The 24,125-nt window shown below is 44.4% G+C and overlaps 1 protein-coding gene across 1 annotated transcript in view; it reads right to left on the reverse strand.

The window, feature by feature from the left end:
• The window catches only part of MYO5B (myosin VB), a 366,001-nt gene that overhangs the window by 152,642 nt on the left and 189,234 nt on the right, over positions 1–24,125 (reverse strand). Inside the window, exons 5-6 of the mRNA XM_068562997.1 lie at positions 9,000–9,156; positions 746–889 (exon numbers count right to left, since the gene is read on the reverse strand). Coding sequence (XP_068419098.1) covers positions 746–889; positions 9,000–9,156 — 301 coding nt within the window. The remainder of the gene's footprint in view (positions 1–745; positions 890–8,999; positions 9,157–24,125) is intronic.

Raw genomic sequence — 24,125 nt, forward strand, 5'->3', positions numbered from 1 at the left:
AATGAAGTAAGCAGTCAAGCAGGTTTTTGGTTTTTTTTAATATAACTTACCAAATAAGATTCCTGGTGAAAGTTGAAATCCACAGACCCTATATGACATTCCCCTGATCACAAGACTCCGAAGTCCACAAAGAACACAACAGTCTTATTCTTCACTGTATCTCTGGTGACTAGCACAGGGCTAGCACATAACAAACAATATATGTTTGTTGACTGAATCTAAAAACAATGCCCTGGGACTTCCCTGGTGATCCAGTAGTTAAGAATCCACCTTCTAATGCAGGGGACGTGGGTTCACTCCCTGGTCAGGGAACTAAGATCCCACATGCCTCAGGGCAACTAAGCCCACACACCTCAACTACTGAGCCCGCACTCTACAACTAGAGAAGCCTGCGTGCCACAACAAAGACCCAGCACAGCCAATAAATAAATAAATAAATACATAGATAGATAGATAAATATTGTGCTTGCATGGTATATGCATGGTATTTATTTATTTAAAAATAAATAAATAAATAAAAATAAAAACAATGCTCACTGAAACATATCAATACTGAGTAAAAATTTTTCAGGTCTGATGCCTATAAATGAATACTTACTAATGAAAAAAAAATGAAAACCGAAAGAACAAGTCTATCCAAATCCAGGTTCAAACAATGAGATGTTCTTTGGGCATAGGGAGCAGAACGTGGAGCGAGTAAAAATCCACGGGAAAAAATACAAGAAGGTCCAGTCACAGGGCTCACCTGAAAGACCACTCTGGACTTCTCCAAAAGGTAGGTCCTCATGTTGGCCCCAATGATGCGGTACCTCTTGTCAAAGCCAATCTGAATGTACTTTCCGAAACGGCTACTGTTGTCATTGCGAGTGGTTTTAGCATTCCCAATGGCCTGTGCAGAACAAACAAACAAAAAGTGTGCACAACATGGCGGGTTTTCTTAAATTTCAGGACTGTATGCTCATGGCGGCACCTCTATTCCCTCCCTCTTCCTTCCTTCTAGAACCTCTCTACTATTAGGATGACAATGGGCCGAGCTAAAAGAAAACAAAACAACTTCATTTTCCTTCTTCCCTTACTCCTAACGATGGCCAATGAGAGTGATGAGTTGACTGATGGTCTCTCTAAAGGGGACTAAACAGCTGGAAGGTGCACCCCATTGACCTTCTTCTCTTCTTCCTTTTCCTACCTGGAATGTGCATGTGATGGCTACAGCTGCAGCAGTCACCTTGGGACCACGAGGGAAAGGTCTAGAGAATCACAGAAACCACTGCTCTAACATCCTTGAGCCACTAAATCAATGCCAGCACCCAAGAGCTCTAGACTTTCTGTGAGAAAAAGGAATCTTCCAGGGCTTAATCCACTTTGATCAGGTCTCCACTAATCAAATGTCAAATATCATTCCCAACTGTTAAATGGTAATTCCTAGAAAGAGACCAAATGTCAAACGCCCCCCTCCCCCCAACACACACATAATCACTAGGACATATCAGGAAGCCATCAACCTCTTGGTACTATTTCTTACACAGCAGCAGGGACACAGTTCAAAACACGAGACAATAATGTAAAAGACGAGTGGCTAAATGACTGGTCTCACTGTGTGATTATTCACTTTCTATAAAACATCACATTGCTGATGGGTTGGTAACGAACATACTAATATTGAAACCCCTTTCACATGTTTACTTTTCAGGTGGTTACAACACTTGAAAAATATCCACTGTAATTTTTCAGTTGTCTAGGAAATTTGAGGCACAAAGAGGCTAAAAGAAGATCACGATTTCGGAGGCCCTGAGGGACCCAGCCCAGCCTGGCCTCTCATCACTCTTGCCCTCTGTCTCCAGCCTCTTATGATTCTGAACTTGCTTTTCTTTCTCAAAAGACCTATGTTCTCTCTGCCTCCTCCCCCACTCCCCAAGTTTCACAAACACGGTTCCCTCTACTGGGAACACTCTCTGCCCATGCTCCCTCCACCTCTTCTTTCTGGTCTCAGCTCAAATGTGGCTTCTTCAGGAAGGCCTACCCTGGCCTCATAAGCAAGGGGAGCTCCCTCACCATGTGCTCTCCCAGGCCTCACTCTGCACGTCCCCTTGTTTCCCTAACCCCCATCTCCACGAGACACCACCCTGTCTCCGTGAGAGCGGGGTGTGCACATCTGCTTCCCCATGGGACCTCCCGCACTCACCCCAGTGCCCAGCACACAGCAGGCATTCAAAACATCTGAGTGAATGGAAGCATAGATGAACTTGGGTTTTGGTTTTCTTTCCTGTGAAATAAGAATTTTGAAGTCCTTGTCCTCGAAGGTCACTTGCCTCTTTAGGTCCCTAAAATCTCCTGTTAGGGTCATGAATACATATTTTTTTCTTTTAGGGTTTAAAGTGTATACAGCAACCTATACATCACATATACAGTGTGTACCTCTGTAGGAAAGTGGGGAAAGTGTAACCCCAGTACATTCCATCGCTCTGAAGGGAACCATGGAGCGTGGAACACGCCCCTAAGGTCAGGGCGAGGCTGGAGTCTGGCCCAGCGGAAAGGACTGTCAGAGAGATGACTAATCCGAGGAGTTTACGTCATCACTCATGCCCCTCAGCACCCACCAACCTCATCATCTCAGCAGAGGCTTCACTGCACCCACTTCCAAAAGAGCCCTGATCCTTCAAGGCACCATGTGACAAGCCACTGTCAGACTTCAGGGAGCCTATTCTGTTTGAAAAGTGGCAAGGAGGGCTGTATTCCCTAAAATGCAGGTAAAAGTGATGGTTTCCCAGGCCTCCATCACAAGCTAGGTCCTGGGCTGGGATCCCTTTAGTTTCCCTGAATCCAGACAAGAATCCCAGCGGAGAGGCATTATCAACTTTCCTCATACTTATGGGAAAATTTAGGCTTAGAGAGGGTAAGCAGTGTGCCCAGGGTCACATGGCTGGGAAGTGCCAACACCAAGATATAAATTCAGATATAACTGAGTCCACAGTCTATGTTCATTCCACTTGGTTTCGCAGTTCTTTTCCAACTCTCCAAACTACTCACCACCAGACAGGAGCTGCCACCCATGTGGGTGACTTCTCTCATCTCAAACAGCCAGGTCAAATCAAAGGATAAAGACAAAGACATGAATCCTCACTTTTACCTTTTCATAAGAAAGGGGAGAAAAGCCTTTCAGAGGATGGCAGGGAACCAACTCATTACTCTGACAACCAGTAGATAAGGAATCAAACATCCATCCTAACTTCCCTGTGTAAACTCTATCAGCGTAACTAGTTGGCAAGGAGAAGTTTCTCTTCCTAAACTTATTCCAGCTGATAAATGCAAGAGGAAAAATAGAATGAGAACGTCACCACTTTGTAACTCCTGATGAATTAATAGATCTAGGCATAAGCAATGGCTTCTGACATCACCAAAAGACACCTAAATATTCTGTGCGTCTTGACGGGAATACATACCACCACCAATAAAGGGTTCTTGGATTTTAAGAACAAACGAGCAAACAAACAAACCTAAATCTAATCAAGCCTCTAAATTTTACTACCCTTTCAAAGGGTATACAGAGGCCAAAGGAACATGTTAACAACATCAGGAGGGTGCAATCAGCAAAGGCCAGTTTGTGTAAAATTCTAAAGGATTATCTAGTTTCAAACAAAAAATCTCAATTCCAAAATTTCAAAAAATTCGAATTTTGTCATTTCTAAAATGGCAACAAGAACCGTTACCATATCTGAGATCACTCCTTGTGGTAGCTTAGGGAAAGCTTGCCAACAGTCTAAAGATCACTGCTAAAAGGTCTATCCTCCTTACCTCACTAGGCTGCTTTGAGAAGTGATATAATGGATCTACAAGTACTTTGAAAGTATATAATGGTACCCACAAAGGGAAGGGGTTGTTTGTATTATTACTACCAAACCATAAACTCTACTCTGGGCATGAAGAACTTCCAACTTCTACACGTGTGTGAAGGACCTGCACGTTGTTCTTTATCTTTTAAACCCTTGCTAGGATTTTTGTTGTTGTTGCCTATGGACTTAGAAAACATTCTGATGCATGAGGAAAACAAATCCAGTTGTTATATATGATAAAAACCCAGGCTTTGACTTTGAGTCCACAATCCAACAAAAGACACAGTTATGATACAAATAGTTAAAATTTGGAAAATGAACAAATGATGTATGCAGGGAATGCATGGAAGAAACTCACATGACCAATAAACATAAGATACTCAACCTCAGTGGAAATCAGAGAAATGTAGACAAAAATGACAGTCCAGAGTGGCAATAACTAAAGAACTTTGATACTATGAAATGATGATGAGGATGTGAGGAAAAAGGAACTCTCATACACTGCTGGTCCAAATGTAAACTGCAACAGCCATTCTTAAGAACAATTTGGCATATCTAGAAAAATTGAACATATATGGACCTAACAATCCAGCAACTGTACTTCTAGATATTACCTAGAGAAACTCACACAAGTGTACAAGTGGGTGTGCAAAAGAATGTTTAATGCAGGCTGTATTTAACAATAAAAAATACAATCTAAATGTCTACCAATAGGAGGAAGAGATAAATAAAATGTGGAATATTCATAAATGGGATGCTGAAAAGCTGTTAAACTAAACTAGAGCATGATGCATGGATAAATAAAAAAACAATGAGTGAAAAGCAAGTTGCAAAGTGGTTAACAGAATATGATACCATTTATATGTGATATAAAAGAACTACCTTTTTTCTGGTTTATACATGTACAAATATTTAGTAAAGTAAAAATGGACTGCAACAAATCATTTCAATATGATTGGGATTATACAATAACGAGATGCATATCAGCCAGTGTGGAAACAGAGAAGGGAGAAATTAGCCAATGCTGGCAGAACAGGAAACGCTTTAAGAAGTGTAAGATGAAGTGGATCTTAAAGGGTGAGTAGAATTTTACCAGTGGGGAAGGAAAAGGAATTTTATTTATAAATATAGTGTAGGCAAAGGGACAGGGGTATGTGAGAGCCCCAACAAGTGAGGAATGGCTAGAGTGTGTTGAAACATGAGAGAAAACAAGAGGAGAAGGTAAGGTATGTTGGGGGCAGATTCTTGTATGAATACGTTAATAGTTGTAGGCCTTCTTGCTTCTTCAGCTTAAAAAAAAAGTCAAACCCTGAAAATTACATAGTAACTGGTCTTAGTTTCTGTCAATTTTGCTCACTGTACCCCTAGCCCCCTTTCTTTCTCCCAGGTTGAGGGGAGTCTCTGGGGCTCCTAGAGTTGTATGCCTGCAGACTCCAGTCAGCCCAAGAAGCCATGTGACCCCTCTGCGCTGGGCTTGGGTTCTGTCCCTGCTCTATCAGTCTCTTGGCTAGCAATATCTTTTTAATCAGTGCAGACTTGTGAACAAATCACTCCCAGGATGCTGACAAGCTCTTAAACAGAATGGGGTCAGAGAGCTCTGGCGCTGACAATAAATCATCCCAATCCACCCCAGCCAATCCCAATCCACCCTCAAGTCACCTCTAATTCAAACAACTGCCACTTAGCGCAGCCCACTGGGAATTCCGCCTCCTCAGACGGCCCTCAACTCTCCGACTCCCTAGGAGGCATCTGCAGCTGCTGGCCTGCAGAAATAATGAGGTGATGACATGACCGTAACTGATTGCTTCGTTGGGAGGTGCCAACCTTCCCCGGGACAGGACTGGAGCCATCAGTAATCAGCTGTGCCCTGATTAAAACATGACGTGCACTGGTTGTAACCCTCTGAGGAGCCACAAAGCCGACTGGGTTTCCTGACACAAGGGCCCAAGTAAGACTCTGAACTTGTGAAAAGTTGGGTCTTGGCAGAGCAGAAGCTGCTCTTTCTCTGCTTGGCAACACTCTAATTCCACCTAGAGTTCTTCCTGGCAATAATTCTTCCTCCCCATGTTCATGTCCAATATTTCTCTCAAATGTAATATTCAATAACAGCTCAAGGGATAGTCTCTATGACGACAAAACTCTGTACTTGACAGAATGAGCCCTCTGGACTTACCCACATAATTTCCAAAGTACCAATTTGCACAACTGTAGAAATGTAATGTTTTGCGCTCAAACCACTGTAGCATTTGTTTACGTGACATCACGCAAGATTGGGCTGGGTCATGTACACACTCTCCTTCTCTAGGGGTGTGCATGTTGCTCTCACATTTCTTCCATGCCTCCCCAGCAGTCCACCAGCCTACTCAAGCTATAACAGATACTGAAAACATTAGATCATTTCAGATCACGGTCATTTAAAAAACATTCCCAAAGCAGCGACCCAAACAGGTGCACGCCGATGTTCACAGCAGCATTATTCACACTGGCCAAAAGGTGGACACAACCCAACTATCAGCGCAGGAATGGATAAACAAAATGTGGTATATACATGCAACAAAATGTTATGCAGCCATTAAAAAAACCCCACAAAGTCCTGATGCATGCTACAACATGGATGAACCTTGGAAACATTATGCTAAGTGAAATCAGCCTGACACAAGAGGACTGATGTCATAGGATTCCACTTGTATGAGAGACACCAAAGAGGCAAATTCACAGGGACAGAAATTAGAATAGAGGTTACCGGAGGCTGAGTAGAGAGGAAAATAGGACGTTATTGCTGAATGGGTACAGAGTTTCTGTTTGGATGATAAAAAAAAAAATTCTGGAAATGGATGGTGGTGATGGTTGCACAACATTATGAATGTACTTAATACCACTCAACTGCACACTTAAAATGGTTAAGGTGATAAATTTTATAGTACGTATGTTTTATTACAACAAAACAATAAAATTAAAAAAAATCATTCCCCCTGTGTCTTGTACCTGCTTAATAATGTGGTGACCTGTCTTCACTAAATTCCTATCTTGGCTAACAAGAACTGTGTTCAGTCACCAGAGATCAAACAGGTTTCTTCCCTTCCCTGTTTTGTCCAGAATAACTACGTATTTTACCTCCAAAAGAAGAGGCACTCTGTGTCTCTGCAATCTTACTACCTAAAAGATGAACTGAATTTTGAAACTCAGAGGCAAAGGAAAAGCTGAAATCCTGGTCTCACTCCCACCTAAGATGAAACGTGATGCTAATCGTAGAGTGCTGTCTTAGCTGCCTCCATTGAAGTGCAGCAGACGGCCCAAGGGGGGGTGTGGACTCAAGTCCATGATCGTCTCCTGAATCCAGGCCATGGCCAGGCCGCCACCTTGGGGCTTAGAATAAATGCTATGAGCAAAGAGGCTACCAACTAAATGTCTGACAAAAGGAAGTTAAATTATGGTAAAACCATCTATTAATGTACGTTTGTAGCCAATAAGTTTGTAAAAAGCTTAATAATATGGGGACAAGGCATATACTATAATATTCAGTGAAAAAGCTGGAAGGAAATATACCAAAATATGGAACAATTATTAGCAGGCTGTAGGATCATGGGGGATTATTCCTTTTCTTCCATATTTTCCAGTGACTCTTTCCTACCTTTTTAATATTTATTCAATAAATGGTTCTCAAACAGGTGTAGGACCCAGATCCGCAGCATCAGGATCACCTAGGAACTTGTGAGAAATGCAGATTCTCAGGCCCTTCTGAATCAGAAACTCTGGGGGTGGTGCCCAGCTATCTGCTTTAACAAGGCCTCCAGGCGATTCTGATGCACAGTCAAGTTTAAGAACAACTGTAATCTAATAAGTGTTTTTCTGTTTGTTTTTATCTGTTTGGTAAAAATGCCTTCAACTGTATTGACCATTTCCCAATTCATACAAGAACAGATACCAAAACTTGCTTTTGCCTAATTCTTAGTGAACACAGTGTGTCTGATTACTCAGCAGAGAGTAAAAGTTCTCTGGATAATGCAACTCTCTAGCCAGGAGAGTTTGCCTGGATAATCAACGAGCTCCTATGAACTCAGACTCAATTTACTCCTGCACTTGGTAAAGGAAGAGGGAGAGAGAGGGGACCTGGGAAGGTCCAGGCAGGTTCTTGTTCCCCCAGCTCCAAAATAATCTGAAGGACCAACCACACTGGTGCTTTGTGTCTTAATCGACGGGGCTCAAGGCTGTGCCGAGAAACCTGTTGCTGTTTTGGCAGCTTTTGGTCTCAACCGAATTTCTTCTTACTAAAACAAAGGGGCTGTTCGGGGCTGGCAGAAGGGCCTACTCCTACCAGACTGCAGCCCAGACAATAATGAAGAGCCTCAGCTTCAAAGGCAGGAAATCAAAGCTGGCTCAGGGACTGTGCAGCCATTTAGCTCAACTCCATGAGAATGAAGCTTTTATAAGGAACGGAAGAAAAAGAGAAATGGAGTTCTGACCCTATAACATGGTTTACTATAGCTAGACCCAAGGTTTTGGAAATATCTCTGGCCCTGCACTTGCATCGGCCGCTCTGAGGCCACCCAGCCGGGCGGTAGGGGTGGTGAAGAGACAGGCAAGACCTGTCCATGCCAACAAAGGTAACATTTTCTGAGGATCTTCAACAGATTCTGTGTCGTCACATAGCTTTTGACTCTATCTCCCCACCCAAAGAGAAAACGTCCAAATATTTTTTGGGAAAAAGGGGAATCTTTTATCTAGGCCTCCTCACCGCCATGAAGACTGCCCTCCTGATTCAGCAGACCTTCATAGCATCAAATGGTTTTGGTGGGACACTGATTTGCTGACACAGGATGGCAGCAGGGGGGAGGAACACAGCAGAGATGGCTGTAGATGGGGGAGGACTGTCACAACAGTATTCAGCAGAGTCAAGGAACAAGGAGAACATGAAGAGGTCACTCTATTCAATATTGGGGATCTGGGCTACCGGGTCAGAATATTCCCAAATCTGTGGTTTTAGGGGCACCTTTGAAATTCTTCCCTCAGCAGTGGACAATGGGTTCTTGGGGAGAGGCATGAATGCTGACCACGTGAGTGGCTTCCAAGAACTCTGTGATCGGCCACGCGAGGCTGGACACTCAGCAGTCTTAGTGCCAGCAGAAGGGACTCCAGCCAAGAAGGCCAAGGACATTTGCATGGCTTTACCTCCATGATGGGACTGGACGCCAGGACCTTCTCTTCGATGTTGGTGTCACTGGCCGAGCCACTAACCGTGGCGAAATAGCGCATGGCGTACTTGGCCGACACGGTCTTGCCGGCTCCAGACTCCCCGCTGACTATGATGGACTGGTTCTTCTCATCTCTGCAAATGAAAAAGCCTCGGTCAGTCGCTGGCCGTGGAAAGGCATGGTCGCCTTCCAATGACACTGTCGCCTTCCAGTGACACTGTTGACAAGGGCCCGAACCCAATCAGGAGCATCCCTCCCTCGTTTAGGAGTAAATGTGAGGGGCAGCGTAAAAATAGCCCACCTTCCTTCATACGCTTGCTTGCACAAGATCTGAAAGTGGGAGAAAGAAGCTCTGAGAAGGGCTTACAAATCCTATTTTATGACCTGAGGGAATGGGGATGTAGCCGTCGGGTCACTCTCCCAAGCTCTCTCTGGAGGCAGTACCCCACAGACCACTCCCTTACATAGACATCCCCTGAGAACTTACATAAATATACACTTTCAGTTACATAATCTTGCCTTTCTGTTACATGCCCATCTTGTGCCACTTTCTTCAAGAGCAAGGTTCTTTTCTTGTCCTCTTGTATTTGAGCCTAGCATGCCAGCAGACACAGTTCTGAACATTTTTGTTCATGTAGATCTATCACAAAGGGCATGCTACTAACCACCAGGCTGATCTTGCCTCAAGTTTCCCAGAAATTAGATAAAACAGCTATCCATTGCAATAAGAGGGAGTTCAGTCAGACTAAATGGGAGGCAGAGAGTAGATACTCTACATCAGATAAAATGTATCTGTATGTATCCCTTTGAGACAGATACAAGACAGACAAGTAATGGAAAACGCAGCCTATCTGGTCTCCAAGGAACATGGATGTCCAAGCAGGGAGTAAGAACAAACATCTGGGCCACCAGTTTGGGAAACGAACTGCTTGTAAGAGCTATACTCAGCCATCTACCTCCAGCCCACAAATCCACTGCCAGGAGGACGGCAGGCACTTCGCTTTCAATCTGCAGTACCTTTAACAGTGCCTGGCATACAGAATACACCCGAGATAAAATATTATGTTGGAGGAGAAGCCAACTTAGGGATCAACCAGCCCTCTTCTTTTCCAGGTGAAGAAACCGAGAAGTGTGAAGTCAGGTTTAGAACACAGGTCTCCTGGCACCAGCCCAGTACTCCTAACACCAGCTCCTGTGGCTTCCTGGGCAGGGCTGGCTACAGAAAGAACGGCCTGCCTCACCTTGGTAATTATCAGCATAGGTAGATTGTACCTGATCAGCACAGGTGGATGAATGTTGGCCCTGCTTCTGGGCCAACAGCTGAGAAGCTGAAAAAGTGGTGTGATGACACGGATGTCAACTAGAGGTGAACTAGAAAGACAGACAAGAACCGGTTTGAAAGGGGGGCCCCCGGGGGAGAGTCAGGTGCGGTAGCCAGGCTGAAGAAACCTTAACCTTCAGCTGCTCTGCAAGGTCAGCAACGAGCTGAGCAGTCTCAGCTCACACACACCATCATTAAGTGGGGAGGGACCTGAGTGAATACAGGTGGCTAGTAGATGCTACTGAGAAGATGAAGCTGAAAAAATTGATCTTTCAAGTTGGCTATACAACCAATTACCTGAAAAGTTACATAGAATCTCACCTAGTACTTGGAGGATGGAATAAGAAGTGGCTTTCGGAGCGCCCTTGTAGCTCTAGGATACCACGGTCATGAGAGTGTTTCTCCTCTCCTTGGTTCTGTGAAAACCTCATATTGAAAGGTGGCCTCTGAAGAAGCCTGTGGATGCCAACAGTTCCCATTCTCACTTGTTGTTTAAATTTGATATGACATCCACTGGACCCTGGGGACCAGGACAGGTATCACCCCTCCTCTTCTCAATACCATCATAATCAACTCCTTAGAGAACTGCTCAGAAGCACAACCATCCCCAGTGACTAAGGGTCTAACAAGCTGGGCTTTAGACCTATGAAAGAGAACCAAGTTTGATGCCACCTTTAAAACCACCTGAATCTACAACAAGGAGAACTAAATTGCAGGAGCCATACCCAAAAGTTTGGAGTTTTGCTCAAAGTCTGTATGTTTAACCTAAAAAGGATGAGCACAGGTTGTGTCTAAGACTTAGTCCTCTTCAGAGAACCACATCAAATGGGGAGGTATATACTGTCCAAAGAACTTAATAAGGATCCCTGGGAGCAATATGTGGATGCCAGGAGAGAATTAATCAGATTGGTGGGGGGCTGGGGGTCGTGAGTGCTGCCAGGCTCCCTGCGGCAACACAGCACACAGAGGGAACTGAACTGTGAAGAGACCCAGATAACATACTACATCTGGCACAAAAAAGGTGGTACAGACCAGTGACACCTGTCACTTTTCACTTGCTGTGTCAAGATGGGCATTGCCCTGTGCATCACTGGGAAATGATTGAAAAGTCACACACTGCTCAGGAAAGAGTGACTCATACAAGAGGCAGAAAACTTTGAGGACCAAGCAGGCTATTCCAAGTGTAAGTGGCCAGAAAGGCAAAAAGGCAGGGCTACTTCACGTGACAACAAAGTGTCAGGACCTCACAAAGAGAGGGAATCAAGGCAGGGAAACAAAAAACTGGCAGGACATGGAAGCTAACTTTGGTGTTTTGATGAAAATGCATATACATGGCCAAACTATTATCAGGGGTTATAAACATCCCCAAGTGTTTCAAATCTTTACACTCGAGGCTCTTGGGCATGAGGGAGTCTGGGCAACGACCATTAGTGCTAACTCCTACCTAATTTGGTGGATAGTCAAACTGATGCTGGTAAGACTAAAGTCAGGGAAATTCAACTCTTCTTAGACCAACAAGGACCTTTTAACAACTCCCCTTACTGAGACCAACTTAAAATATTTTTAAAAATTGATGATTTTTATTTAGTTCCACTGCACTTCTGCACATCCTACCTACGCCCATTCTTAGTCTACTACATGGCCGGGTGCACATGACGTATCTGTACACTATTTGTAACGGCCCATAAGCTGGCCTTGGGGATGATGTGTAACAGCATCTTCAGTCTGTTCTACCCATATTAGCTTTGCTTCCTACTCAACTAGAGAACACAAGACCAGAATACGGGTAGTAAAAACAAACTTGACTTTGAAGCTCACGTGCACTGGTTAGCTGTCTGACTTTGGACAAGGGAGTTGACCTCCTGACCCTCAGATTATCTCAGTCCAGTCTCTTATGACTTTGATCCCCAACCATGCTCATGCTCTTCTAGGTGGTCACCTTGACTTAGGGACCTAGGTCTCTAATTCAACCTAACATTCCTGCCAGATTAAATGTCTAAAGCACAGCTCTAATCACGCTCTCCCCGCTCAAAAAAAGTTAACTACTCATCGCTTACAGAATCAAGTCCAAACTCCTTAGTTGAACCCCTCCACAATGCACATCCCAACGCTAAAGCCCTTGATAAGCATCGGTAGGCTATGGTGCTAAGAACAGAACACCGGGCTTTTGGTCTAAGGATCTTGTCTGAGTCCTGGTTCAGCCATCAAGCCATCAGCAGGCTCTTTGTAAGCCTTAACCACATTACAGAGGATACCCCCATCTTACAGATTTGCTGCAAGATTATATGAAACGATCTCTACACTTTGTATAAGATGAGGGTATTATAGTCCAGACAAAATGAGCTACGCGTCAGTCTCTGAAACTGCACACTTTCCCAGCACTGCCATTTATGGTTTTCCCCCTACCTGAAATCACCTTCAACATACACCCTTCTACTGAAGTCCGACCTGTCTCAGGCAGCCCAGCAGGCAATTATCTCTCTGTCTCCTAAAGTCTCACATCATTTGCTTTGTGCCACTTGTAAGGCATTGTCACCTCTCATCCCATATTGATGTCAGGCCCTGTGTGATCATTTTACTTGCTGTGTGACTTTGGGTCACTTCTTTTCTCTGGGCCTCTGTCTTTTCATCTTGTCAAGTACAAGGTTGTGACATGGACTCCCCCAGTGATTTAATCTGTCTCTGACATTCGATGATTCCGTGATCAAAATTGTAACAGGAAGTGTGGGTGGGGAAAAGCTCTCAGTTTCAAACTTCCATTACTTAGGGCTGGTTGTGGGGGAGATATTTATGAGCATGGAATTCTACCCAGTGTCCTTCAAAAACACAACCAAGGTATGGCTCCATCCATTCGGCCCAGTTACAGACATGGCTTAGCTGACAACTTGGGTCCATGTGCTTTTCAGTCGGTCCTTTTCTCCTGAGCCCAGTGAGGTTCCCTTTACAGGCATTCCTTGGAGATATTGCAGGTTCGTTTCCAGACCACCACAATAAGGCAAATATCCCAATAAAGAGAATATCACAGTAAAGCGTCACATGAATTTTTTGGTTTCCCAGTACACGTAAGTTATGTTTACACTATACTGTAGTCTATTAAGTGCACAATAGCATTATGTCTAAAAAAAACAATGTACATACCTTAATTTAAAAATACTTTATTGCAAAAAAAAAAAATGCTAACCACCATCTGAGCCTTCAGCCAGCTGTAATCTTTTTGCTTGGGGGGGCGTCCTGCTGCTGACTGGTCAGAGTGGTGGTGCTGAAGGCTGGGATGGCTGTGACCGTTTCTTAAAACAAGACCACAGTGCAGTTTGCTGCAGCGACTGACTCCTCCTTTCACTTGAACACTTAGAGCCATTGTAGGGTTATTAATTGGCCTAAGTTCAATATTGTGTCTTGGAAAAAAAATAAAAATAAGCTGTGACAAAGTGAGAGAGTGGCATGGACATATATACACTACCAAACGTAAAGTAGCTAGCTAGTGGGAAGCAGCCGCATAGCACAGGGACATCAGCTCGGTGCTTTGTGACCACCTAGAGGGGTGGGATAGGGAGGGAGAGAGGGAGACGTGAGAGGGAAGAGATATGGGAACATATGTCTATGCATAACTGATTCACTTTGTTATAAAGCAGAAACTAACACACCATTGTAAAGCAATTATACTCCAATAAAGATGTTAAAAAAAAAAAAAACAGAGGGAAGAAGGAAAGGGGGAGGGGCAAGTTAGGGGAAAAATAAAAAAATATTGTGTCTCAGGAAATAGGGAGGCCCGAGGAGAGGGGGAGAGATGGGGGAACGGCTGGTTGGAGGAACAGGCAGAACACACAAAACATTTATCAATTAACTTCACCCTCTTACATGGGTGCGGTTCGTAGCACCCCAAAACAATTACAATGGTAACATCAAAGATCATTGATCGCAGATCATGGTAACAAATAGAATAATTGTGAAAAAGTTTGAAATACTGCAAGAATTACCAAAATGTGACACAGAGATTTGAAGTGAGTAAATGCTGTTGGAAAAATGGTGCCAATAGACTTGCTTGACACAGGGTTGCCAAGAACCTTCAGTTTGTAAAAAAAAAAAAAAAAAAAAAAAAAGGCATTATCTGTGAAGCACAATACAGCAAAGGGCAATAAAACAAGGTCTGCCTGTATTTAGAAAAATTAACCCATGGCCATGGCATTGCATGCCGTGAAATACCAGCCGTTACTCAGGCCCAGGCTGTCTTCAGGAAGGCAGCACCACCCTAAGCAGGAAAAGCCCCTTGAAGGCCTGTGCGTCAGGCAAGAGCACAGGACTCCCGGTCAGGTACCAGCCACTCTCCAGCTTCCAGGTAAAACACCAGTAACCAACACATGCACCACAGACTCTCCCTGGTTCACACTGGATCCCTGTCTGTGACATCTGAGAGGCGGGATTTAATTGCTGCTAAGCCACCTGCTTTTCTGGTAAAAGTTTCCCACCAAATCACTGCAGCACTTGAAGCTCCCTGAGCAAGGCCAACCTCTCGCCCCGTCCCCATTTTTGGAGAGTGGAAGAGGCGGCTGTCCAGGCACCTGAGGTCCACACTGCAGAGCACTGATCAGCCAGGGAGACACTGCGGGAACTGCGGGGACACCCCGCTGAAGTGTTGTCTTGTTTGGGTTTCCCGCAGAGAATAATTCATCACCCGTGGCCTCCCCATCAGCAATGCGCACACAGAACCATCAGGAAAGCACTGCTTCAGCCGATTCTGACTGAGAGAAGCCCCGGCTTGTGACAATGAGGCCAGGCCCTCCACCTGTGGATGGGTGTGGCACCACCATCCTCCCACCTGGAATCCCCTATTCTAACTGCCACAGTGCGTCCACACATCAGTCACTGAACTGAGAGCTCCCGGAGGGCGGGCACTTGCTTTAACCTTGAACCTGCAGGGTTCCTGGGGCCGAAGCCTCACCGTCACTTCCCGTGCCCCGACCCAGGCCTCCTCTGTGTAAGTGGCACCAGCCTCCACTCACCCACTTCAGCCAGAAACCTGGGAGTCACTGTGGATTCCTCCCTTTCCCTCCAGCCAGCATGCCCTATTGAATTCACCTCCCAGTACAGACGGCTCTCTTCTCTGGACCTCCTAGTCCCAGCCATCATCATCTCTGACAAGCATTGTAATAGCAGCTTTCTAACCCTCACTGTCATCCTTCTGTAAGGCAACCTTTTTGTATGACCTTTTGTCGTGAATATTGGATCAAACCTCTCCCCCTGCTTTAAGCCGTCCAATGGAACCCCTCTGCTTCCAAGATCCCAGCTCTGGGATCATGTTCCAATGCCCTCCGTGAACCAGCACCTCTCTTTCCAGCTTTATCACGTGCCACTCTTCTCTTTGTTCACGACGCTCAAGCGACACAGGGCTTGTTTCTTTATTCCTTCCTACTTTGCAGCTGTCTGAAGCTATTCCAGTTCAAACTTATTTTCCCTTCTTTGACCTCACAACTCTTAATGCCTGGTACTCAATCATATTCTGAGGGCGGCTCATGCCTTACTACTTTTCATTGTAATTAATGACCACCACCTACTCACATCATGCTCGAATGATGTACAAAACTCTTGGCCATGTTATCTCTTGCTTAGGACTCATGAGACTATTGGTGCCAGACTTCTCATTTTAAAGAGGATAAAGCTGAAGTTTGGAAAGGCCGAGTGATCTTCCCGGAGTTCTCAGCTAGTAAGACACCAAGTGCAAGCTTGAACACAGGCTTCCTTACCCCTGTACAATTTCCCACTGGGTTATGCTGTGACATCTCTGTATCACCATTACCGCCCCTTCGTGTATAATCAAGCATCCATTAGTGAAGCCCCCTAACAAATCTAGCCTCGGTTAAGACATTAGACATGAACCAGGTGTCCTTAGTGCTGGTTGGCTTAGCATCACCGCCTCAGCTAAAACATCACTTCTTCAGAAGCCCTTCCCTGACCACCCTACTTTCATAGCATTCAGCATACAATTTACTAATACTTTACTGATCTACTTAGTAGTCCTTCTACCGCTGTCTTCTCCACTAGATGGTAAGTTCCATGACGGCCAATCTCAGATGCAGGGCTTGGATGGGCAGGCCAGCACCTGGATTGTGTTAAGACAAGAGCCCTAGTAAGGGCTGTCATATATGGTGGTCTATATAGGCTGAGGCCAGGGTCTGGTGCCCCCTAGAGATGTGCAACTTACTGCCTGCAAACCAAACTTGGTGGTTCCTGCCCTGAGTTCAGTTTCCCCAGCTCACCCATGGGAGGGGGGCTGACAGCAGGGGCCTCAAGCCTCAGGCAGGTGCGACTCTCTTTCCCTGGATTGGGCACTCCCTGAGAGAGGTGAAGAGGTGGGAACAAAACCCACTAAAAACCCGGACACACAGTGGAGGTGCAAAGCAGGAGGGAGGAAAAGCCTGGCTAAGGCGCAGTAGGAAGGATGCCCTGTTTCTGAACACATCATTAAGTCCCTCCATCGTTTCTTCCCCAGTAACAAATCATCTGAAAATTTAGGTGTGTCAGTAGAATATATTCTATTCACTAATGGGATAATCAATCTACTGTCTCTTGCCTGTCTATATCTGTCTAGTCTCTAATGATATTTTCAACATCATCATCACAATGCAGGCCACCTACTATGGTTAAAAAAGAAAAAGGACTGCACCAGAGAATGGGGATACAAAGAATTTTTAATCAAGAATTTCTGTTGAACAAAGATATTTGTATCAGTACCAGGGACAGAGTTAATAACTGGGAGATAGACTAAGAAAACAATGAAAATGAATCTTAGAAGCAATGCCAACTAAAAAAGAATGACAGTACTATATATGGTATGACACTTTCTTTAGAAACTCAACAAGAAAAAAGAAACATGATGCTTAGGGATACAAACACAACTATATTAATACAAAATGATATCAAAACCCCATTAGAATGGGGGAAGTCATGTAACACCAGGTAGAAGGCAGAATCAGGTTGGCGGAAATAAAACTGGGTTCTATGGGGAGGGAAAAGTAAGGTTTGGGGACAGAGATAGGTTAGGATGGAGGTAAAGTTAGGTGAGAAGAATACAGAAAATTACACTGAGGCAGTTTTGGGCTCAAAACAGAGTCATACAGTTACAGTGAGTCTAAAGTTAAAGATTTCCTCTCAAGGTTGGGGCACTAGAAAGAACAGTCCTGCTGTGAGAAGGGGCTGGGCAAGAAAGCACCAAGCTAGAGATTCTATGAAGCCTGCCAACAAGAAAGCCTGGCTCAAAGTGGGAAGGAGGACATATGTCCTGGCCAGCTAGAGGGAGGGCACCTATGTGAGGGGTCCTCCAGGCTCACGGCCCAAGCAGGCCCTGGGTTCTAGGTGTGAGGGAGGCAGACAAGCATCCCTGAGCACCTCTGCCATCAGGCACTAATGTCCTACACTGCCACCCTCCCAGGTAGTGTTGTGTGCTCACAGCCCAGAACTCAAGCCATTCAAGAAGGCTGCCATAAATATTCATGGAAAACTGCTTAACGGGTAGTTAACAGTCAGAGCCCTAAGTGTCTACTCAGTAAGATGAAACTGAACCTTCTTACAGTGCAGGAGCTAAGTACTTAGTGCATTTCATATCCAAGTATCATTTTTCCACTTCAATTTCACAGTGGCCTTCCGAGTGCTAAGTTCTATTTATAAACCTCCTAGGTGTACTGTGATACAGGTAGTAGCAAAATGAATCCATCTCCTTCCACTTACTCGCTGTTCCCAGGAGAGGCTGTCTCCTCTCAGATGAGAACGCATCACAGAAAGAACCTCTGGGAACTCAGTCAAGCCCACCCCTCCCTGGAAGATAAGCAGGGCAGAGTGAGACAAACTGGGTGGGGGGCTCCTTGGTGTGAATGGGGATGTGCCAACTTCTCCGCTTTTAAACTAAAGGGCTGGAAGATGATCCTTAAGACCTCCTGCTATTCCTGAACTCTGTGATTCCAGATCCAGGTTATAGTTGAGCTGTGCGATACGCCATATCAACTGCAGCTACCCGCTAATTTTGAAAATATACCTTGAAACTCAGAAATCTGTGGGTTTAGATGAAGGTGAGCAACAGAGGCAAATGTTTCCTGTGATTTTATACTTTACAGAATTATTTTGTTTAATGTTATCATTAGCTGGGGGTAAACTATGATATACACATATTTGTACCCTACAGTACCAAATAAACACTTTTCAAGCTCTATTTCATTTGGTGCTGGAAACTGTTCTGCAGTGAAGGAACACATTCAAGCAATACTCAGGTAAAAAGGCTTCTCGTTGGTCAGTAGTCCAGCTAGTTGGTATCTGAAGCCAGGTGCATCTGAGCACCTCAGTCTAAAGCTCATCCTCTTTCTCTACACTGCACTCTCTCTGCCAAGCTACCAGTAAGATACAAGGTCTTTTACGATTTCTCTTATAGATACTGCCTCATCCATTCATCTTTTAAATTTAGGGCATCCCTGCAAGTCAATTTCAGCATCTCCTCTCATTTCTCCAGGTTGCCTCTAACGTGATCTCATCTTTCCTTATGACTACAACTGCCACCCAAAAGTTGTCCACACTCAGATATATCTCCCCAACCCAGCTGTCTCCCAAGAGCCAAGCACATATGCACAACTGCCCTCTGAACAATGATACTCATCCTTTCTCTCCGGGATTCTTCCACAGCATCATAACTGGTCCTCCTGTGCCTATTTTAGCCCCTGCTCAATCCATTCTCCTCATTGCCATTGGAAAGATACTTCCAAAACACTCATTTGACTGTATGTAGGTCCCGCTAAGCACCCTCTCATGAGACACTGTGGCCTGTGGGATGCCTTCAGCGTCTTCAGCATTCCAGGCCCTTGGTGATCTATTCCAAGAGGCCATTCCAGGCAGAGGTGTCAGGCTGTGCAAAGGGTGGGAAAGTACAAGCAGTGTTCAGGGAAGAGGGTGAAGTTTAGGGCACTAAGACCCCAACAGGTAAGTCACGGCCTCTGGCAACAATTTGACTGCAAAGAACCATCGTTTGTTCATCAGCCCTGGCTGTACATTAGAAACACCTGTGGAACTTATGAAATTCCCCCTCCTGGATTCCACAGCAGACCAACTGGATCACAATCTCTGGGGGTGGGGCCCAGATATTTGTTTTTTTTTTAATTCCACAAGTGATTCTGATGTTCTGCTACAGCATTAGTTCTGCTACAACATTAGTTCTGCTAGGGTTAAGAACCACCGCTCAACAAGCTTAATTAAATGGGTCACTATATAAATATGTTCAGGTACTCGTTGAAATTCAAATACCCTGTAAATTATTCATGGTTGATATCAGCCTAATACCATGTAACACTGAACGTAAAACAACGATTAGCTACACAGAGTCTCAGAGGCTACACAGTCCTTAATGTGTGAATTTATTAACCATTTTCCCTGGCTGCAGACAATAGGAGCCTTTACATTTAAGTCTAAGCTCCAGCTAATGGTTTATGATAAATCACCTAGAAATCAAAGTAGAGTCTCCTCATTAATTGGATTTACATTGTTGATACCCACACAGCTGAAATAACAGTGGAGACTGGTTAGAAGCACGCAGATGCACACACACTACCCGGAGCGTGCTGCTGCCCGCTAATGCCTATAGCTGGGGAAAGGAGACGGCTCTGCCCTACCCCTACTTCAGGTGTTCTCCACCTGGGGCCCACACACTCCCAACAGGCCCATGAACACAGCTTGCCCTACCCCTACTTCAGGTGTTCTCCACCTGGGGCCCACACACTCCCAACAGGCCCATGAACACAGCTTGCCCTACCCCTACTTCAGGTGTTCTCCACCTGGGGCCCACACACTCCCAACAGGCCCATGAACACAATTCAGGGGGAGCCGTGAACTTAAATGGAATAAAAAGCACATCTTTATTTAGTTTTTACTAAACTTTAACAACTTTAACATTTCCTTCAATATAGCCAAAAATTATACAAATGAACTTATTTATAAAACAGAAATAGACTCACAGATATAGAAGAAAAACTTATGGTTACCAAAAGGGAAAGCAAGGGGAGGGATAAATTAGGAGTTTGGGATTAACAGATATACACTACTATATATAAAATAGATAAACAACAAGGTCCTACTGTATGGTACAGGGAACTATATTCGATACCTTGTAATAACCTATAATGGAAAAGAATCTGAAAAAGAAAAAAAAAAAAATATATATATATAAAATGGAATCACTTTGCTGTACACCAGAAACTAACACAACATTGTAAATCAACTATACTTCAATTTAAAAAATTAAAGAAAACAAAACAAGAATATAGTCAAAAACAGAGAGCAGAACAGGAAGAACCTGTGACTCTGACACCCTATTACAGTTGCTGCAGAGAGCATTAAATATTTACACTCACCACTACTTCAAAATGATGGTTATTATTAGATCTGCCACTAATGCATTAACCATGCCTTATATTTATCACAAACTCCTAAAATATTTTGATAATTTCAATATAATCAGTCCTTTGTAATTGTACATATTATATTTGATACATTTAAATGTTTTAAATGGAACAAAAATGGTTAAGAACCCCTGAACCTCTTTTCAAAGTGTTTTTCTTTTCTTTTCTTTTCCTGATTGCAAAATCCTGCCTCTTTACACAGTATTAATGACAACGACTTTCAAGGAAACCATGCTTACATTCATCAGTCCTGCTGCATTTTCCAAGAGCCAATCAGAAACACCACTAAGTGTGTTGCTAGAGGTGGGAAGCAGATTCCAGAGACCCCTAGGATATGGGGCAAGGCTCTCTCCACTGGAAAACACTGTAGCTTAAGCCATAAAGTTGGTATATACACTTTCAGGCCTTAAAACTGAAGCTTCCTAGAAGACCAAATGGCACTCTCACACTGCCTGCATCTTACTGTCCTTAACAGTCCAACACCGTCCTCTGGGAATGCAAGGATTTTGAGATGTGCTTTCTAATAAGTTCCTGGGTAATGCAGATGCTGCTGGTCTGGGCACCCTGAGAATCATTATCCCTTTTCTGGTTTGAAATTTCATGATTCTCGTATGTGGCCATGAAATTATACAGCACCTGGGCCTGAAGCTGAATCTGCCTTGGTTATTTTGGGGAGTCTACCCCAGAGTGTAAGGAGCTGGCTCAAAAGACAGTGTTTGTGGGCCCGTCTCCCCGCCTCCAGTTGCCACAAGGCTCTCACAGGCCTCCGCTCACAGGGACTCTTCACTGAGTTCAGCTTTCTCTGGACCCTTCCTCTCCTAAATGCAGCCACCCCAGCCTCGTGGCCCACAAACCGTTTGTCCAACCTTTCAAGTATGAAACACTCAGCACCAGGTGGGGGTGGGAAAGGAGGACAGGTGCTCAGCACTGGGTAGTGTCAGGAACTGCCAGGCCCTAGGGCGGACGGTGGACAAACCAGAGTCTGGTGCCCAGAAGGCATTCAGTATTTCATGATGAAGGAACAGATACTGTAGGTGGAAAAAGAGAATGCGAAAGACAGTTTGGCTACGGAAAGGTACTGCTAACTGCCGTCATTTGTGTCAGCTATTTAATATTTATGCCCAAATTATCATGTAGCACAATGATTATGAACATCATTAAACATGTTAGACTAATTCTGCTGTAGGCTTTACTCAGCTACAAAAATAAATGCTCCACCTTCACAGTGTTTTCCCTATACAGCTTAAAAAAATTAGACCACTACTGCCAGGCACAAACCCACAGACCTGAGCCACGAGGAAGCTGACTGCCTTAGGAATCTCACTTATGACCCACTAGCCATAAACTCTTTTGAGTCCTCAAAAGAAAGGCTCACTTTAATGGGCTGAAGAAAACCTAATAATGGAAAGCAAGTCAATTATTCATTACGCTGCCAGGAAAACTCGCCAGCTCTCAGAAATGTCTCTAGCAAAACTAAAATTGAGAAATGCTACTCCCCTCTCTCAGCCCACATAGGCTTTTGATACGGTCTTAGATTTGTCTCATCTGGGAAACCCTACCTGAAGGTCTAAATGTGCCAGCCCCACTCCTCAGGCCTCTAAGGTCAGCCAAGGCATCTTCCCTACCTGCACTCCTTGAGATTTTAAGATGGCAGATGAAACCATTTTAATAGGTGAAAAGACTATAGCTGACCTTTGAGCAACAGGTTTGAACTGCGTGGGAACACTAACACGCAGATTTTTTTTTTCAGTAGTAAATGCTACATTACTGCACAACTCATGGTAGGTTAAATCAGAGGAGCCGCGGATGGGGAGGGCCAGCTCTAAGTTATATGCGGACGTTCAAATGCGCAAAGAGTTGGTACCCCTAAACCCCATGTTGTTCAAGAGTCAACTGTACACTTATATCAAGTCCTGAACTTCTGCAATAGCAGCCTCAGGCCGAAAATCGGCTACCTTCTGGAGAAGATCACTGGATCCTTCTGCTAGAGTGCTGGGTCAGAGAGTAACCAAGATCTTATTCTAACAGGTAGTTCCTATTGACTACTCACCCCCTGCCCTCTCTCAAGGCCTTTTTATATAGCACAGATATAAATGGCCAACAGGTAACAAAATAGGAAACCTACGTAAGGGGGATAATCAAAATTCACAATAGTCAATATCAGGTCTCTCTTACTACATGATCACATCTAAACTTCAGTTTACCCTTCTGCTGACAACATGAGGCAGATCAGGTAACACTCCTTCACCCACTTTACAGACACAATAACGGGTACAAAGCAGAAGTAATTTATCCAAAGCCAGGGTTTCCTTGGCAAAGTCCCACGTTGCTCCTTCCCCCTCCACTGCCAAGCCCAGCAGAGGGTGTGGCACTGAACACTTCCCACAGGTTAGAGCCCACGTGCCCTTCAACAGGAGTGGTGCATCAACGTGGGCAAGAACCCAAGGATTAGAGTTCAACTTCCGAGTCAGGAATCTTTACCCCTTACTTGAGTGCCTACAAACCTCTCAGCATCAAGAAAGGGAGGAAGAAACCATGATGATTGGCATGTAAGTACATGAAAACAGCTCCCTTGAGGGGCTGACACTCAAGAGGGACAGCCAGCACACCGAGAACAAAGGGCAGCGTTTGTGCTGGAATGTGTGGAAGAGACCACCACGAGTCTGAAACCTTAGAGAAGGGGAAGATCCAAGAGGGCTGAGACCTTAGAGAAAGACCCCTAGAGAATCTTGTCAAATGTCAATGTTGACGGCCTTAAGGTGGAGCTTGACCAAGAGCTGGAAGTTTGCAGCAACAGAAGAGAAGCGCAGAGACAGGAATTAGCTGTGCGGTGGGCTCAGGGGACAGGGACTGGAGAGCTGAACCAAAGACTTAGAGAAGCTTTTCCGTGTCTTTCCTTGAAGGACAATTTTGAGGGTACAAGGTAATTATGTAAAAACCTTGCCCTCTGAGGGGAAAAGAACCTCCGTCAGAATAAACTTCCTTTTTTGTCAAAAATTCAACAGCGTCTCCCCACGAGCAGAGGGACTGTTTTCATGCAAACAATTGACTTTGGGGAGATTTTGGGTTCTGAATATTTACAGGCTTTGGGGGGCTGGGTAACGTAATTAAAGCAATACTCAAATATTCCCAGCACCAGAATTGGCTTGCTGTTTTACTCTTTTAAAAAATACATTCCAGGATTTCCTTTAGTAATCTTAAATGCTGAAATCTGGCTCTTTTCAGTAATGGTTGTGAGAAGTCCCTCATCAGTTGCAAAAATCCCAAATGGTTAAAAGTATTTTTAGTGTTATTTTTAGTGTCCTTTATCAAGATCCACACGCGTTCTAAATTTTAAGTTAATTACTGTACT

This window comes from Eschrichtius robustus, chromosome 14 (genome assembly GCF_028021215.1).
Source record: "Eschrichtius robustus isolate mEscRob2 chromosome 14, mEscRob2.pri, whole genome shotgun sequence".
Classification (NCBI taxonomy): Eukaryota; Metazoa; Chordata; class Mammalia; order Artiodactyla; family Eschrichtiidae; genus Eschrichtius; species Eschrichtius robustus.